At 43.5% G+C, this 19,579-nt stretch overlaps 1 protein-coding gene across 2 annotated transcripts; it reads left to right on the top strand.

Annotated features, from left to right (window-relative positions):
* The first annotated feature begins 1,413 nt into the window (after positions 1–1,413).
* Positions 1,414–18,697, top strand: LOC139469127 (ras-associating and dilute domain-containing protein-like). Of its 2 annotated transcripts, none has more exons than XM_071251261.1 (12): positions 1,414–1,474; positions 6,912–8,455; positions 8,809–8,846; positions 8,989–9,220; positions 10,871–11,087; positions 11,253–11,425; positions 11,548–11,698; positions 11,839–11,976; positions 12,795–13,457; positions 16,199–16,362; positions 17,321–17,460; positions 17,813–18,697. In XM_071251261.1, the coding sequence occupies exons 2-12, from the start codon at positions 6,944–6,946 to the stop codon at positions 17,910–17,912; spliced, it is 3,528 nt and encodes a 1,175-aa protein (XP_071107362.1). In that variant the 5' UTR covers positions 1,414–1,474; positions 6,912–6,943; the 3' UTR covers positions 17,913–18,697. The 2 variants fall into 2 exon arrangements, with proteins under 2 accessions (XP_071107362.1, XP_071107364.1); XM_071251263.1 differs by lacking the exon at positions 1,414–1,474 and adding an exon at positions 2,290–2,325.
* Positions 18,698–19,579: the final 882 nt, after the last annotated feature.

The raw sequence follows: 19,579 nt of genomic DNA, 5'->3' as shown, positions 1-19,579 counted from the left end.
CTTTGTTGCTGTATAAATTGTAATATTGTCACAACAACATAATAATCGTAAATTATCAAAGTAGGTTTTTGATTACAGCGCAGTTATTTTCTGAATGGTATTTTTTTAAATGTTTTATAATACTTCAAATCATTAAACTTTACTGGTCTTAAATTTCAAATAAAATGTCCGCACTTTGTTTTAATTAAATAAATGAAAGTAAAAGTTACGCCGCCAGTGTTATATTAAGAAAGATGAAACTTGCATCCGTCTACTGACTACTGGTACCAAACTCGCAGCCGCGAGCTACATCAGGCGGACTAGTAGAATTTCATCGACGTATCTTTCACATTCTGCGTCTAAGCAAGCTGTTTTCAGTAGAACTGCCAAGGTGTTCTTCCGTCCCCGTCCCATTTCTAACGAGTTCTCAATCATCATTTTTCTGCGAACTACTACTACTACTACTACTACTGATACTACTACCAATACTACTACTATTGTTTCTTCTGCTGCTACTGCTCCTACTCCTACTACTGCTATTACTAATCTTACTCCTACTACCCCTTCTGCTGCTGCTGCTGCTGTAACTACTACTACTGCTGTTACTACATCTACCACTACCACTAGCACCGCTCCTGCTAGTGCAACTGCCACTATTACTGCTATATTGTACTGCCTTCAGGGGTATAGTGTATATACCTAAGCAGTATTAAGGAATTATCACATCTTTAGAATACATCATCGATGATCTTGACAGTGCAATTAAATTCAAATTGTTAGCTTGAATGAAAATTAAAGCTGAAGCATTCACAAGTTCCCCCATCAACTAACTCCCCTCCCGACTCCACCACTCGTTTCCCGGCCCCACATCTTCCACGTAATGACGTGCACCCTGTGTGTCAATTTCAAGACACATGCATCATGGCCTCCTGCGGGGAGAGGAAAGATGGATTTATAATTAAAGCTGAATGGCTTCCACGCGTCTCCACAGCGATATTTACATGCAAAGCCGGGGACCCGTCCACTCGGCGTTTGTGCGGTTTTAGAGGGATTAATTGAGACCGAATAATGACAGGCAATGGGGTTTTTCCTAAGACTTAGCCCGTCGTAATCCGCTAACTCCGGTGTTAAAGCAGTTTGGTCTGGCCTGACAAGTCAGTGGTGAGCAGAGAGAAAGTTTTCTGACTAGGAAGAAAATTGTGGCAAATGGTCTGATGCGAATTGGCTTGATGTGAGTTACCCGGGAGAAACTTAACATGGAGTACTGCTCGACCTGCTCGCGTTGTCCATTGCCATGGAAACCAAATTTTTCATTAACCGATATCCATTGAGGACATCCTGTGGAATGATGGGACTAACTTTTTAACATTTTTAAAGGATGAGTGCATTTATTGGGACAGGTCGCTCAAAACACTGAGCGAGCTGGTAGTTTACCTGGATTCCTCACTTGTCTACTTGTAAATCGGCATTAGTCTGCTTTTCTTTGATCTCACAGGTAAGTGTATACAGAGTTTGTTTTCGCACACACATGAATGTTTTATCACGGCAGGTGCGATAGGACAAATGGACACCTATAGTTAGGAACGGACATGTATTCACCCGAGAATGGTTATTTGCGCAGTCGGTTTCTACCAAACACTTTAAAGCTGAAAAGCGTGACGAACCGAGGGTGTGATTAATTCTCACCAGTCATACTTTTCGCCAAATACTTACAAAACCTTGGCTCAACATTTATCAAATCTTAATCCATAAATTTATATATTTAACGTGAGAAACACACTTTTGAATACAAGTTAAAGGAAGAATTGTATTCGTTTACTGTGACAGCAATACAATGGGAAACAGTTGTATACCTTTTTTTGATATTAGCTATACTTCACTCTTGAACGAGTAATCCCTCAAACTGTCTGTCCCAAAGTCTCGTTATTCTCCATGAACTTGTCCAACAATTTAATATTCCCTATGTCTGGATGCCAAGAGACGAAGTGATTCATACCTGTTTCCAGGTAAGGTATTTTTTTTTTGCTTTATTCTGAAAGGGTTTCTGACAACGCGATTTTCAATCGATAGTTGTTATTTATGCTTTTATGGCCACATTTATGATCGTGTAATAAAAGAGGCGTGTAGATCGATAGGTTTACGTTTTTTCAACTTGTCAGTGTGAAGTACGCGGCCATGCTACAGGATGTAAATATTCAATTATGGGAGCCATACAGAAAGGGTGAAGTCACAGTTGCAACAGCGCAACAGCCGCCATGTGTACTATAGTTAATGAATGAAAGAAAGACTTGGTGTTTTGCCTATGAACATGGCCGAAAGATTCGCAACGCCCGGCGTGAAATGAGGGTAAGTATGTTTTCTCATTCCCAAGATTCCGGAAGGCTTGAAGCACGTCCCCGAGTTGTCCTTTTTAAATGTCACTCTTCACCCATTATCTATACATGCGGCATTCTAGAGTCCAGCTGCATATACGCATCATCTACTGAATGTAGAAAGCAGAAAGTTAAAGCAAACCTGTACATGTATTGTTGGTCAAAGGTCAAGGTCAGCTATCAGATTTATTCAACTTATTTCCACTTTTCAACCGGGATGACTGAACGTGTGTTGAATGCTCTGTGTCGATTGACCGGCAAACATCGTACTCAACACAGAAAACACACCGCGCCCGAACACGACATTTCACAATTACATTTGAACATGTCGTCCTTGGTGGCTTAAGACATGTCGGTGTAACCCCATACACTATTCACATGCAGCACCCATTACGCGTGCTACATATGTGTGTGTATGTAGACCTCTGTGTAATTATTCATGTAGTTATTGTGAAAGCACGCGTATATTCAAACATGTATAGTGTGCGCATGCGAAGGGCATTAGGCTGGTACCAATTCAGATACAACAAAACAATGTGTTTCATATATATGATTCAGGATCGCCTAACTCCGGTTAATTCGAAGTTTAGCTTTGATCCCCTCACCCCGAGACAACAGTAGTGTAATCCGTAGCTTGGAACTTAGACTGGCTCCAGCCTTCGAAGGTGAACAGAACCCTGATTTTGTAGCCTCATATAGCAAGTTGTCCTCTTCAAAGAAAATACGTTTGTAGATTTTTTAATTTAGCTCTAATAATTGGGTGAAAGCCAATTTGTTTAACCCGCGCAGTCTCCTGCTGTCAACATGGCCAGCTGTTGGTGTATGATGAGGAAAGTTAAGGTCAGATTAATTTACAAATTCTTAAAGAAAGGATAGGTCATGTGACTCCGCGTGTTCACTACATGCGCAAGTACATTTAGTTGTCCGATAAGGACGTTGTTTTTTGTGAGGTTTTCCCCAGAGCACAGTATAAAGGTTTTTGCAGACAATGTTACGAGGGAAAAACACTCGTGAGTAAAGTCGAGAGAGCGTGGTTTCATTTACCGTAAAACCTCAACATGTGCTCGTATTTCGTCCAATGCAAAAGTGTATGCACTTTGGATTTTGCAGTCATCTATAATATGTGTGTGTTGCAAATACAATACTATTACTGGTTAGCAACGAATCATCAGCTAATTGATGGTAGAGGTGAAAAATACATTTGTAAATCTGTTTCACTAGTGTCCAGACAACAAGTCAATGCTGTAGATTGGTGTTAAATCTGTTTCACTAGTGTCCAGACAACAAGTCAATGCTGTAGACTGGTGTTAAATCTGTTTCACTAGTGTCCAGACAACAAGTCAATGCTGTAGACTGGTGTTAAATCTGTTTCACTAGTGTCCAGACTACAAGACAATGCTGTGGATTAGTTTATGATTGTTATGTATTATCTTGTTATACTCATTCTGCAGTATATTTGAAATGGACCCGTGTAAACAGAAATCCATGTATACCATTTACTGGCACGTTATATTTTGAATATGTCGGGAAAAAAATCCAGTTCCTGATTTAAACATGTTGAACGTCATCGCACTATGACTACCATCTAGTGTTTAATTAGAAAATGTACGGTAGATGTTTGCAGTTTGTGGAAGAAATCAAGGCGATTACTACCGTCTTCACTAATGTAACCCCATGTCGTCGCTTGTGGGGTTTACGTGAGGGGAAAAATTGAGAAATCCCCATGTCAACAACACCCATCACCTCAACGTTGCTTGACATGGCGGCAGCAGGTCGACTTGTAGAGAGGTGTGGTGGTGGTTGGGGAGGGGGGGGGGGGGACTTTGGGGAGACAGGGGGTGTGCACGTGGTAAATGTGTGCGTTGGGGAGAGAGGGAGAGAAGTGCTGAATGAAATATTTCACATCATCCCCTAGACTTGCACAAGTCTCTAAGGCAATAATTATTAATTTTATATCAAGTTCCAGATTATGTAAATAATAAGAACAAATTGCCCCAATATGAGAGTCCTTAGATGTACTGTCCACATATCTAGACTTGCCTATTAGGAGGATAGAATTACTACGCATGCATGGACTTTTCATTCAGTACAGCCTTGGAGCAAGGCTAATCAGCCCCACGCGGTGTGCATCATCAACGGGTCCTATTTACTCGCGCGTTTGGCGGCATGGTACACGAAATTGGTTCGTGCTCAAAGTTTGCTCATTCAATTCCAAACATTTCTCTGTTTATTTATTTAATGGTGTGTTGTTACTTTTAGATCCCATATCTCGAAGTTTAAAATTGCAGTGAGAGGAAAAACATGTGAACTTGAAGTGTATTCGATATTGACAATGTTATTATGAACATGATAAATGACTCTTCAATAACAGCATATTATACCCCTTTATCCATATTAATCGTTTAATAAGTTCTGCAATCTATAGCAAGAACACTGACACCGGTAAGTGTTCGTACAAATGAATCTTCCAATGGTAGGATGAATTAAAATATAAAGCTATCGAAATCAAATATTGGCGCTCCGTTCATCTCCTTGTTGATCGCCGTGATGCTAATCCATCCACTGGTTGTACCCGCCCAATCACCAACACAATGTCAACTAGGAGCCTACTAGCTGTGAAGTATGTAAGCAGCTAATACCTGGGACTAAGCATGTACTTAGTCATTAACAGTCGGTGAAATAACCCCAAGCCCTAACCTCCAATGTTGACCCGCCAAGACACGTACAACTTCTGCCTCGTCGTGTTTGGGGCTTACGCAATCAGGCAGTTCTCACATATGACTATAATCGATTCGTAAGCCGATATATAAAGGTTTATCAATCAGAATTGTATTGTGTCGTACTTAGTAATAAATGCTATCGCCGGCTTAATGCTAACTGGGTGCTTCAAGAACAGAATCCCGTACCTGATAGATTTGAGTAGATTTAAAGTTGGAAAGTAAAAGTGTATATCATGTGTTAGCGCTCACATTTCCCAACATTTTATTGAAACGCTGGTAAAAACGATTTGTGCAATGTCAATGATAGATGGACTAATTACAGATATGTTATAGCACGACGGGGTACAGCTTCACTCAATGTACCCAGCTAGGGAAATCGAACATGACCTATGGCATGTCAAGCCATGCAGCGCTTAACCTCTAGGTCCCGCCCTGGGTCTGCACGTCAACCAGCCTCTTCTTCATCATGTGTGTGCATCGAACACTTCCTTCCTTCATCGACCATGTTATTTTTTTAAATATGATGGTTGGCAAGGAAACAAAACATCCAATCATATTTATATAATTAAAATCAATTATAAAGTCAAAGACGATAAGCTGTTCGGTCTCTTTATGCTTAAAGTCTCGTGTGCAATGTGGTCACAATCGCTTCAAAGCCAGCATAGTCCGCAACCATCTCAATATCTGTAAATATGTATTCTTACTGGTCCCGATAACAACCAGTGTATACCCAGTATGACAACGGCATGTTCAGGGCTCCCCGGCATGTACACACACACAGAGATGCCCATTCACATTTGATGGGAGAAGGGGGGAATTAGGTAGTGATAACTCGTGTCCCTTCCTTTCCTTGTGAAGAAAATGATTAACCTAACACCTTTGGTGACAATACATATCAGCTATAACAATAAGCTGTGTCCTTGAGGATACTCAAATATATTCACAATTCCAGTTATGTTACCATTAACGCGAAGCATTTATGTGCAAGACAGATTGCTTCGGAATTGTTCAACACAGCGGCAAGGAGATGGGTGACTTGAAGTTCCATCTCCATTTGTACTGTCGAAATGACCAAGTTTTTATTTCGTCGTAAAACGTGTAATCTAACACCTGTGGCAGTGTATAACTGATGAAATTCATGGCTGAGTGCGTCCAACGAGATAAAGCCACACACGACAATAGTCCACTCACAACAACGCATGTCGGTATCTTATCATAGTTTCCTTCTCATTTGGACGAACAGAGTGGAACATGCTATGGCAGACATCACTCCGCCAGCAGTACTACCATTTTGTTTGTTTTGGTTTGTTTGTTGTTTAACGCCGCACTCAGCAATATTTCAGCTATATTACGGCGGTCTGTAAATAATCGCGTCTGGACCAGAGAATCCAGTGACTGAAATCATGGGCATCAATCCAGGCAAATGAGACCGACGACATGCATCAACCAAGTCAGCGAGCCTGACCACCCGATCCCGTTAGTCGCCCCTTACGACAATCATAGTCGCCTTTTTAAGACAAGCATGGGTTGCTGGAGGCCTATTCTACCCCGGATCTTCACGGGTCATTTTGTTTGTACTGTCACCCGTTAGAAATAGCCCATACAAGATGGATTTCGCTTCGGCTCCTTCAAGTTGACTGGCAGTAATCACGGGAAGAAAATAGAGGTTATTTCCTCAGTATCTGGCATTGATTACCGCCGTCTGTGGTCATAAAAAAAATGCAATCATTGAGGATGTTAATCAGCATTATATTGCATGTCAGTAGGAAACTGTTGATAAAATGTTATAGTTGCAAATGTAAAAAAAATTTCACTTCATGATTGACGTCTTTGGTTTCAGACTAGATCTTAGCCTTCTGCTTCTCTAGCACAATGTTGACCTCAAAACCGGGCAAGGTTCTCAGCCCCCGCCACGCAGAGATTCAGCAAACCTCCAGCCTGTCCCCCCGGGAAGCACCGCCCGCGCCAGGCCATCCCAAGGCCAAGAAGACCAGGAGTCTAAGCAGGTCCTATAGCGTCAAGGACCTCACAGAGGACGATGCCGACATGTCCTCGGAGCTCTCTATCGACGACAGGCTTCCTGGTGTCCTCAAGATCTTTGGTGAGTCAGTTCTTCCTGGGGCCGAATATAAGAGCGTCCTCGCCTCCACCCGCTCCACATCCCAGGAGCTCGTGAAGCAGGCCCTGGAACGCTATGGACAACCCCCCGGGCACTATGTTGAGTATGTGCTGTGTGACGTCATAGGGCTAGTGGAGACAGCTACCCCCTCGTATTCTCAGAGACCCAGCAACAAGTGGCGAACAGTGTGTAGGCGGGTTCTCGACGACTCGGACAAACCTCTGGAGCTCCAGTCCTACTGGAAGCCTAGCAATGGCTTCTCTAGACGCTATGAACTTCACAAGAGGGCGGAGGTTGTGAGAGAACAATCAGCGGATGATACGCTAGGGCTGAATGACAATGCCAGGAAGATAATGATGGCCAAGGTGGCCCCTGGGGCTATTCCCTTGTCTGCGTCCTGGAACATGGAGACTTCCCAGTTCAGGATTCATAGTCATGACGTCAAGTCTATTCAAAGGGAGACAATGTCTGACGACAGCGGCGCAACAAGCTCGGATTTACGCCCGACGCAGAACCCATACCTGCTGACTCTGCGAGGCTACGACACACTCCGTGACCAGGTACAGTATCAACTCAAGTCCAAATGTACCAAGATAGGCAGGTTTCGTGGTCACCCCTATTCTTCCGAGATTGGACTGGGAGGACCTGATATACTCCCGTTACATTGTGTTTTGACTCTGAAGAATACTAAAGATATGGGCTCTGTACATACGGACAATAGGTACTGCTTCTTTATAGAAATGGAGGTGTTTGAAGGAGCCTTGGTTGCTGTGAATGGACACCCAATAAGTGACATGGCGCACATTTATGCTGGAGACGTCATCACTATAGGCAGGTATTATATGTTCCTATACAAAGACCCATCGGGGGGACATGACATACCAGAAAGTCTGTCATGGTTCAACTCATCAGCGACTCACCATGACACGACCAAGCTAATGTCCTCCAGAGATCGAGGCCCCCTTAATGATTTCCTCAACTCGAGTCTCGGTGCGTCAGGGGATTTCTCAGCGTCGTTTGACGCAGGTGAGGGGGGCGCATCCGCCAACGAGGGTCACCAGATAACGTTTGCCTACTGCAAGGAGAAGGAGGAAGACCTAGTGAAGGCCATCCTTGACGTCCACAGCTGCAGCAGGCGGGATCACCCTCTCACGCCAGCTGTCATGTTTGTAGCCTGTCTCGACCACGCCCACCGGAAGTTCACAAGACATCACCTGAAAAACCTTCAGAGGAGAGTGTTGTTCTGTGTCAGGGAAAAAGTAGCCGTAAGTATTCAAGATGGTGCCCTACCTGTTAACTGTGAGATATTATTTGACATGCTCTGTCATGTCTAGTATCTCCAGACATTGGAACTGAACTACAGAAGTAGTATCGGGATAACATCGTATCGACATAGCAGTGAAGGTTAAACGGATGTGGATTCTAATAATACGTCCTGTCGAGCGGAACTTTCACCACATGTGCTGTAATATTGGTGTTTGTTATTTGACTTAAATCAAACGCTTCTTTTGTCTGATAACGCTATTATGATTATGACATTCAGTAAATGCTTTGTTTGATTTGGTTTCAAAGGTTGTCACAATATTATATAAAATTTGATCTCTTCATCATATTTCAGGATTTGGCTAAAACATTATCGTCACAGCGTTATGACAGGTAAGCCATTTCCATCATTCACAGAGGTTTATTCGTGTATTCTGTGAATGGCAAGTAGACCTCTTTCTTTACGAGACTCTGATCACTCTACAGTACAACGTTTAGAAGAAGGTATATCTACTATGCATGTTGTGTGTTCCAGTTCCGTATTTGACTATGGCTCACCGACAACTGACTTTGACCCACTGAAGCTCCTTATCTTCTGGATGTCCAACACGGTGCAGCTGTATGTGCATGTGCTCCACGAGCTTCATGCGCACAGCGTCAACCCAGACCCCGAAGACGAGGTGAACGCAGGACTTCAAGAACTAGCCACTGGGTTGGAGGACGTCGTCAGCTTTAGCTTCCAGCAAACGGTGTACTGTGTTACAAAGGTACAAAAACCCGGAAAATACGTTAGGTAGGCGGCGGCGCCGTACCACACATAGACTAAGATAAGTCCCCGCGATACAGTTAGGTACAATTATAAATAACAATATTTCCATAAAGTCCTTTCCATAAAGGAGCCCCAGAGAGTCCTTTCCATAAAGGTACCCCAGAGTCCTTTTCATAAAGGAACCCCAGAGTGTCCTTTCCATAAAGGAACCCGGAGTCCTTTTCATAAAGGAGCCTTCGAGTGTCCTTCTCATAAAGGAGCTCCGGAGTCCTTTCCATAAAGGAGCCCCGGAGTCCTTTCCATAAAGGAGCCCTAAGGAGTCCTTTTCATAAAGGAACCCGGAGTCCTTTTCATAAAGGAGCCCTAGAGTGTCCTTTCCATTAAGGAACCCTATGTGTCCTTTCCTTAAAGGAGCCCTAGAGTGTCCTTTCCATAAAGGAACCCCGGAGTCCTTTTCATAAAGGAACCCCAAAGTGTCCTTTCCATAAAGGAGCCCTAGAGTGTCCTTTCTATAAAGGAACTCCAAAGTGTCCTTTCCATAAAGGAGCCCTAGAGTGTCCTTTCCAATAAGGAACCCTCAAATGTCCTTTTCATAAAGGAGCCCTAGAGTGTCCTTTCCATAAAGGAACCCCAAAGTGTCATTTCCATAAAGGAGCCCTAAGGAGTCCTTTCCATAAAGGAAACCCGGAGTCCTTTCCATAAAGGAGCCCTAGACTGTCTTTTTCATAAAGGAACCCGGAGTCCTTCTGATAAAGGAGCCCTAGAGCGTCCTTTCCATAAAGGAACCCCGGAGTCCTTTCCATAAAGGAGCCCTAGAGCGTCTTTTTCATAAAGGAGCCCGGAGTCTTTTTCATAAAGGAACCCCGGAGTCATTTCCATAAAGGAACCCCAGAGAGACCTTTTCATAAAGGAGTCCTAGAGAGTCATTTCCATAAAGGAGCCCTAGAGAGTCCTTTCCATAAAGGAACCCCAAAGTGTCATTTTCATAAAGGAGCCCTAGAGCATCCTTTCCACAAAGGAACCCCGGAGTCATTTCCATAAAGGAACCCTAGAGTGTCTTTTTTCATAAAGGAACCCGGAATCCTTTTCATAAAGGAGCCCTAGAGTGTCCTTTCCATAAAGGAACCCCGTAATCATTTCCATAAAGGAACCCCAGAGAGACCTTTTCATAAAGGAGCCCTAGTGTGTCCTTTCCATAAAGGAACACCAGAGAGACCTTTTCATAAAGGATCCCTAGAGTGTCCTTTCCATAAAGGAACCCTAGAGCGTCCTCTCCATAAAGTAACCCCAGAGAGACCTTTTCGTAAATGAGTCCTTGAGAGTCATTTCCATAAAGGAGCCCTAGAGTGTATAGCTGGTTGCACTGGGTGCCGAGTATAGCTGGTCGCACTGGGTGCCGAGTATAGCTGGTCGCACTGGGTGCCGAGCATGCAAAAAAATTTGGGTAAATGATCTTGCTGACTGTCACCTGGTCGGCCAAGCTACCCTAACGGAGTGAAACACTTCTCAGACTATCGTTTATTGGCACGATTATTTTCCGACTGCCTTGATGCATCATATCTGACCAATGCGTAATAAGCCACGAACGCATTAAATCACACATACACACTGAATTCTACAAGTACGTATACCATGGGTTCTCCCTCAGATTCTCTACCACGTGGTTGGGAAGGTGATGGACAGCAACCCCTTCTCCGGCAGCGAGACGTGGGAGAAGGACGGCATCGGACACGTCCTCAGTGTGCTGCAGACAACCCGAAACATAGCATCGGAAGTCAGACTACACAATGACGTCATGAGACAGCTGATGACGTATCTCTTGTTCTTCCTTAGCACATCTTTGTTCAATAGGCTTATCACTACAGGTAAGGTACCAACAGTCACTTAAAACTAAACATTATATATGTTGGAATCTCGAATATCAAGAAAACAAATGTCTTATTTTCATGTTGTAGTATCATGTGTGTTCAAAAGAACAGGGCAGAGTAGTGTAGCTGTCACAATAGTGTAATTGTTGGTATTGACTGCAGAGTCTGATGCACAGTACTACAACTGGACGTTCGGGGTGCGCCTCCAGGCCAACCTGTCTCGGCTTGAGGAGTGGTCAGCCAGCAAACAGCTGGACAGACAGTTTCACCAAGTGTCGCAGCCCCTCACTGCCGCCGCCGACGTTCTAGCCATGTCCAAGAATATTCTTGTCAGGGTGAGTAGTGCCTTGGTGAGCTGCCACGCTGGTCCTTCCTTCACACAACCATACCTGTAATGTAATCACACTCAAGTAATACTGAAGATGTTGTAAGGTTGGATGTTTGTGAATGATTCCAGATGGACTGGCCAGCGTTCCGGACCCAGTTCACTTCCCTGAACGAGTCTCAGCTGCTGAAGCTGCTAAGGGGGTACCAACTGGGGATGAAGAAGGCTGCACCTACTCACTGGTTCCCCCCGGAAGGGGGCGTCAGCAACCCAAGGGAAGAAGGTACAGGGTTGCTTCTACTGTCAAAGTTCTTTGCCACATCCACACTCTATTTCCATTATATTCTCTTTATGTACGAAGTTAGTTCCCGTGGCAAATGTCTTGTATGTTGTATATTTTTATTCGTTGGTGTTGAATTCCAGATTTGCCAATAAAGCTGTCCTCACATCCAGCGTTCGCTCTTCCCAAAGAGGGATGTCCCTTGGATCTCACACAGACGTTTCCGGAGGGGTTCCTGGAATACCTGGAACACTTCCAAACTGTATACGGAGCAGAAGACGGTGAGAGATGTTATTCTGAAGCACCGTAGAGGCTGAACGTCCCAGAAATGCAACTGACAGTATTTCTATGAAAGACGAAGCACCATTTCATAGCTTGTTTTGTATATGCTACAGTACTCAACTTTTGATAGGCATAATAAGACATGTCATACCTTTACAAAACCCATATAAGCTGAAGTTGAATGTGCAATATCTAATACCATCCGTATGAGCTGGGTGAGGTGAGATGAGGTGAAATGGGGTTTAATGTCGCATCCAAGTTTATTGCACATATATAACGACGTGTGTGTGTGTGTGAGTGTGTGTGTGTGGCGCTGTGTGCGTGCGTGCGTGTGTGTGGCTGCGTGTGTGTGGCTCTGTGTGTGTGTGGCTGCGTGTGTGTGGGTGACTGCGTGCGTGCTTGTGTGTGTGTGTGTGTGTGTGGCTGCGTGTGGCTGCGTGTGGCTGTTTGTACTAGTCGGAACTAATGCCGATTTTATAGTGCTAGCCCACTGAGACACCATGCTGCTGTTTAACATGAATACCCAACTCAGACACAGAATACTGACTCCGAGCCGACCAGTCCTTGTTTTAGCATCTTGATTCCGAGCTCCATGCAGGGTAACAACAAGTACCATCTTTTAACGTCTTTTGGTGTGACGCGGCCAATGATCGAACCCCAAACCTTCCACTCTCAGGCGGACGCTCTACCACCAGACCACGGCGGCGGTCCCAATTGTATGACTTCTCCAAGCAATTAGTCACTCTCATGCCACACTCAGAATATCCCCATCATAAGTTTTGTATTCTATCATTTTGTAATTGTTCCTGTTGGGCAGATGACAGCGACAGTGGCCTAAGTGTGAGCAATACCCCGAGAGTACCAGAAGTCAGACCACGAGACTCCAAGACCTTCTTTAATATTGACTCTCCTAGAGGGAGCCACCAACACGAGCCCCAACAAGCGGACAGAGTGCCCCCTGTACGCCCTTCACGCTCGTCAAGCAACGTCAGATTTTCAACAACCAACAGAAACCAAGGTCAACAGTGGAGGACTAGGTCACAAGAACGACCACCTTTACCGTCAAACAGGTCAAGGTCAAACGGAGATTACAGAGTTCAAGGGAACAATAACGTGACAGATTTTCCAATTTCCAAACGGAAGACAATAACCCGTGTCCCCCCTTTAGATTTACAAAAAGACGGTGACGTTAGTAGTAACACTTCAACAGCACCTTATAACAAAACAAAGTCGCGATCTACTGATAGTTTACTTCAGGGCTTATGGACAGATAGCTGTGATACTGTTCGTCAGAAGTCCATATGTAAATCCCCTCGAACTGCTGGCCCCAGTGTTAGGGTGGGGCGCACTGGTGTCAACTATGATGACGTGTCAAAGTTCCCTGAGGATGTGTACGTAGAAGTTCAACGATTTGACTCCCGCAACAACAACGTCGCCCAAACCTTGAAAGTCTTGTCCCTAGAAGATCCAACCAATGTCGGTATGTATGGAGCTCTGCACCCAAGGCTTTAGGTGAATGGCGATACTTTATTCATGTTCATACCCATTATAAGAAAGACAACTGAATTATTAAATAACACACTCTTTATAAAATAATATACAGCAGCGTCTTGTGGTCAAAATATTGATTTATATTATTCAACCCCTTATAGCATTTAATACTTACTGGTCGACTTGATTCATTTTTGATGAGTTAAAGTTCAGTCACATTTACAAACAAATACCAGTATAATTACAAGTTTCTTGACGCATCTTGTCTCTATTCATCCCTTGTCCATACGCTGAGTATATTCCCATCAGGTAAGCTGTATCCTGTGAACGACCCACCTTCAACCCGTGGGACTGTCACTGTTTACCATAAGCTTTACTTACATTCCAGAATGAAGGGTAAGCCATGTTTGCTAATCAGTCTTCAGACAGGTAATCTGGGTAGAGGCTGCGTGTGAAGGCGTGTATGCATGGCTGCTACTGCTGGGTGGGGGTCAGGCTTATATATGCTGCTTGCCTCGGTGTCGGGTTGTACAACACTCTTGAATAGTTCGCTGTATTGCTGTGCATCCATCTTACAAACATATCTACATATTCTTCATTTCTCAGAAGGTACCGGGTTGTCGCTAAAGGTGTATTATAGATGGCTTTAATTCTAGTGCTGAGTGACACATAATTACACATACGTTGTGATCATATAATACCCTGTCACAAGTGATCAGATAATAGAAACAGTTCTCTGTGATTAACTGATTACGTAATACCCCGAGTTTTTTGTGATCACATCTGGCCGCATTTGATCAAATTACACATCCAGGTGTGATCAGGTAATACCCATCCACATGTGATCAGGTAATACCCATCCACGTGTGATCAGGTAATACCCATCCACATGTGATCAGGTAATGCCCATCCACGTGTGATCAGGTAATACCCATCCACGTGTGATCAGGTAATGCTCATCCACAAGTGATCAGGTAATACCCATCCACGTGTGATCAGGTAATTCCCATCCACATGTGATCAGGTAATACCCATCCACGTGTGATCAGGTAATACTCATCCACGTGTGATCAGGTAATGCCCATCCACGTGTGATCAGGTAATTCCCATCCACATGTGATCAGGTAATTCCCATCCACGTGTGATCAGGTAATTCCCATCCACGTGTGATCAGGCAATACGCATCCACGTGTGATCAGGTAATACTCATCCACATTCCCTATGATCAAATAATATCAATGCCATCAACTCGTATCAAAAATCGCTCACGATCCACCAGTGTCCATTGTACCTCTTTAGCCATCAGTATCCTCCACCATACGCTCCATCAGTATCAAGTGTACCTCACGATCCTTCAGTATCCATTGTACCTCACGATCCTTCAGTACCCATTGTACCTCACGATCCTTCAGTATCCATTGTACCTCACGATCCTTCCGTATCCATTGTACCTCACGATCCTTCAGTATCCATTGTACCTCACGATCCTTCAGTACCCATTGTACCTCACGACCCTTCAGTATCCATTGTACCTCACGATCCTTCAGTATCCATTGTACCTCACGATCCTTCAGTATCCATTGTACCTCACGGTCCTTCAGTATCCATTGTACCTCACGATCCTTTAGTGTCCATTGTACCTCACGATCCTTCAGTACCCATTGTACCTCACGATCCTTCAGTATCCATTGTACCTCACGATCCTTCAGAATCCATTGTACCTCACCATTCTTCAGTATCCATTGTACCTCACGACCCTTCAGTATCCATTGTACCTCACGCTCCATCAGTATCCATTGTACCTCACGATCCTTCAGTGTCCATTGTACCTCACGATCCTTCAGTATCCATTGTACCTCATGATCCTTCAATATGCATTGTACCTCACGACCCTTCAGTATCAAGTGTACCTCACGACCCTTCAGTATCAAGTGTACCTCACGATCCATCAGTATCCATTGTACCCCACGATCCTTCAGTATCAAGTGTACCTCACGATCCTTCAGTGTCCATTGTACCTCACGATCCTTCAGTATCCATTGTACCTCACGATCCTTCAGTATCCATTGTACCTCACGATCCTTCAGTATCCATTGTACCTCACGATCCTTCAGTATCCATTGTACCTCACGATCCTTCGGTATCAAGACTTCATGAGCCCTCAGTATACAGAGAACCGCATATCTTATTTACTGCTTTGGTTACTGATTTGAAGTATTTCATACAAGACACTAACTGCAGTCACCAGGGCTGTTCGTCTGATTTATATAAGTGTCAACCAAATTGTACATCTCTTAGGTTTGTAATACTTTTGTTTTTCTTATTAATGCATATTGTTCAGTCCACCAAATTAATATAAAGACATGCTCCCTGGTATATTGGTGGGTGAAGCATGTTTGGTGAGCATTTGCTGTTATGTACTTCACCACGTCGACAAGCCATCTGCAGCTGATACAAAGACCTAACATTCCACTATCAGTACATACTGTTCTCAATGATACTCCACGTTCTTTAAAAAATAGAAACTGTGTATGATATACCAATACCAATTAAGCCTGTAGTTTCCAGCTGTTCCAACTGTCTATTGGGATGAATGACCTGTTTGCCACTATTCTCGATTTTCGCATTATCCTTCAATGAAAAAACGTCTGCAAATTATTTACTTTTTATTGGAAAGATTAAAGTGGACCAAACATCCATGTATTCATATAGTGGTTGACTAATTGTCAGGTGCCAAGCAACACCCCCCTGGAGCGTATAACAGCCTCTCCCCCAGGAACCGCCGGTCCCTCCCCTACGACGAGGTGTTTCTCCAGGACATCCCTGGGGATGTGGTGACGGTGGAGCTGGACAAGGGTGACTCTCAGCTGGGGCTGGGACTGATAGATGGGCTGGTGAGGGTTATACAACACGAGTACGAGTGTAACCCACCGTGAAGATCCGGGTTAGAATAAGTCTTCAGCAACCAATGCTTTATGTCAGAGGCGACTTACGGGATCAGGTGGTCAGACTTGCAACAAAGAATCTAACAAATGAGTGTAACCGAGCCGCAAGGGGGACAGTAGTACCCTGCACTTGGCATTGTCCTGACTGTTGAACCCTACTATTTAACAACCGGGAGTTAAATAATGTAGAGCAGTCAGTCAATAAAACATATCTTTCTCAGTTTGGAACGATTGTGATATCATATTGCTAAATAACACGATTCGTATCTCAGTAACTTTGTTTACTCAGCAATATTTCAGCTATTTTAGCAATATGACATCGGTCTGTAAATAATCAAGTCTGGACCAGACAATCCAGTGATTGACATCATGAGCATCGATCTAGCCAATTTGGAAACGTTGTGATGCATCAACCATGTCAGATAGCTTGACCACCCGATCCCGTTAGTCGTCCCTTAAGGCAAGCATGAGTTGCTTAAGACCCATTCTATTCCGGATCTTCTTGGTATATTTCAGTAACTGTTTTGTGAGGTATCCTTCCATTCTGTACGTTTCTTTAGATAAGGATGAGTCGTATTTAACCCATTTAGCCCATTTCGATCCGAATCCTGTTCCCCAAGGGTACAGCAAAGGAGACTAATATTGGTGTTCCCAGCCGTAGAATGGATTAAATGTGTCTGAAACAATTAGCGTGAAACCACTCTCATCTAACAATAAAGACATGATAGGACAAACCGGCCAGTTACAACTGCGTTCTGTTTTAGGTATAACAAACTTGTCGATAACTTTTTCAATATGTAACGTGTGGGCTTCCAATACACGATTTCATCCCTAGATATGACATATAAAACCTTCAAAAGCAAACCTAGGCAATATGTGAAAGACATAGCGTATCCACGTGTTACAGTACACGCCGCTGAAGTGCCCGGGAATTTACGTGAAGAACCTGCTGCTGGGCAGCCCCGCCCACCACTGTGGTCAGCTGAGCATCGGGGACAGGATTCTGGCCATCAACGACCATAACATCGCCTGTCAGGACTACCAGAGGTCAGTTGTCTTTGGTGCAATCATTACATAATATTTGCATCGTCAAACTGTATCTATTTGAAATAAAATGAACGGCAAGTTCTATAGATGTATAGGTTATCGACGAAACTCGCCTGCAACAGATTCATAACAGACAAAATAAGTCGACTGCGTGGGGATTGGGGGACACTAAGCACAACACAATGTAATTGAACCAACTTTTCGCCATTATTTCATAGTGATAAACGTACAGGATATGTACCAACATACAAAACGTTTGGAGTGTATGTATTTTGGGGTTTAATGTTAAAAGTGTTTACAACACATCAGATTGTCATAGGAATGTGTCATCATCCTGTTTTCTGAACTTCAGTGTGATGACGTTATTCCGGACGTCTGGCCCACGACTGCAGGTGGTGGTGGTCAAGTCAGAGCAGGCAGTGGTCGACATGATCTCTGCTGCCAAGTGCTGATGACCATGGGTCGTGAAGAGGGGGCGCTCAGGGGCAATACCGGCTTAATCTGGGACCACTTGGGATGTACCACGTGCTATGCTTTCAGATATCAACGACTTCAGAATTTGTGTAAATATACAAATGGATCTGCATCTGTGTGATACCAGAGTGAGTTCACTGCATAAAACAGTATTTATTATAGTTATGTTGTGTATCAGCTTGAAGCTTTCACTCAAAGTGACAGAGGTCGTTCACATCAACTTCTTGGGTGAATCCCAGTACTGGTATTGTGTGGCTTCAACCAACAATCAGCGGATCCTGGACAGGCTAAGGGATACAGCTCTGCACAGTGTATTGAGGCATGGAATACCAGATGTTACACACCACTTCGTCCTGACTTACCACATTTGCTCAGGGAACAGATACTGTGATACATAATCCATACATGTACATAATAATGTCTGCTATTAATGTGATAGTATGTTGCCATAAGTATTTGTGATTCACCTTGTTTATTTTGTTATTAATTTAAGTCACAAACTTAAGTCTCCAAATCCGTCTTCAGTCTCCAAATCTGATGGACAATATGATCTCACAGTTTGGGGACATTTATTCTTGTATAGTTCCAGATTTCTGGACACTTTTGGAGAACTTTTCAACATACCACAAATGTGTCCAGCCATCCATTGACTACATCAGCCTTGTTAATAGGTTGGAATGTAATAAGAATATATTTATTTATATATAATTGTTTATTCCAGTGTTATGTTTCGAAATGAAATACCTTTTCTTAAAATATGATGTTACCCAAAGAAAGCCATTTCAGTTTTGTTTTGTTTTATCGTATGGATCAAGATATCGAGGAAATACTGTTGTTGCTACATTGATCCATTTGCTTCCTAAATTGTAAGAAATCAAATGTATTAGTTATAGTCAACACTGAAAAGAGAGAAAGTAATAGGGAGTGAGTGAATAAATGTTGTTTTACACTACAGGCAACAGTTTTCCAGATATATCACGGTGACCTGTACATAATTGAGCCTGGGCCAGGCTAACAATTAGTTAATATCCTCAGCAAAGATGCATGCCGTCGGGGTCATATTTGGAACCATCTGATCATCACTAGTTGACCAAACCTGTGTCCAGTGTCTAGTCACCCCATCTATTATGATAAATATCCTGGACCCCTTCTCTACCATGGCTTGATTTAAGCCCTATTCAAATTAAAATAATAGTTATCTTGTCTAGTGGTTCGGTCATCTTCCCTAGGCAAGAGAGTTAACCGACTTTAAAAGTCCAGTTTCCACCCTTGCCAAACTTGGCTGGAATTCCTGGGCTCGATCGTAGCGCCACCAGTGGTTACCACCCTTATGTCCGTTCAAAGCCTCTCCTATGGACCATATCAGATTCCATTGCTTGCATTTGTTTCAAACAAAACGGTGGCGCCCAGTGAAGAAGATCTGATCGATAATCAAGATCTATGTTGTGATAAAACAAGTCTTACATCGCAAAGTGAATCAAATCATGCGAGCACCTTTATCAAAAACATGAAAATGTTTGGAAAATATCCGTTGACAACGAGTTGGCGGTGCACATGCTTTGCAAATCCTGCAATCGACCGAAATCTTCGAGACAGTTTACAAACTGGATTTCGATTTCGTTAAGCGATTTTGATTGGACTATGC

This window comes from Haliotis cracherodii, unplaced genomic scaffold (genome assembly GCF_022045235.1).
Source record: "Haliotis cracherodii isolate W230 unplaced genomic scaffold, xgHalCrac1.p SCAF_2, whole genome shotgun sequence".
Classification (NCBI taxonomy): domain Eukaryota; kingdom Metazoa; phylum Mollusca; class Gastropoda; order Lepetellida; family Haliotidae; genus Haliotis; species Haliotis cracherodii.
The sequence above is the reverse complement of the archived record's forward strand: the minus strand, read 5'-3'. Positions and strand labels throughout refer to the sequence as shown.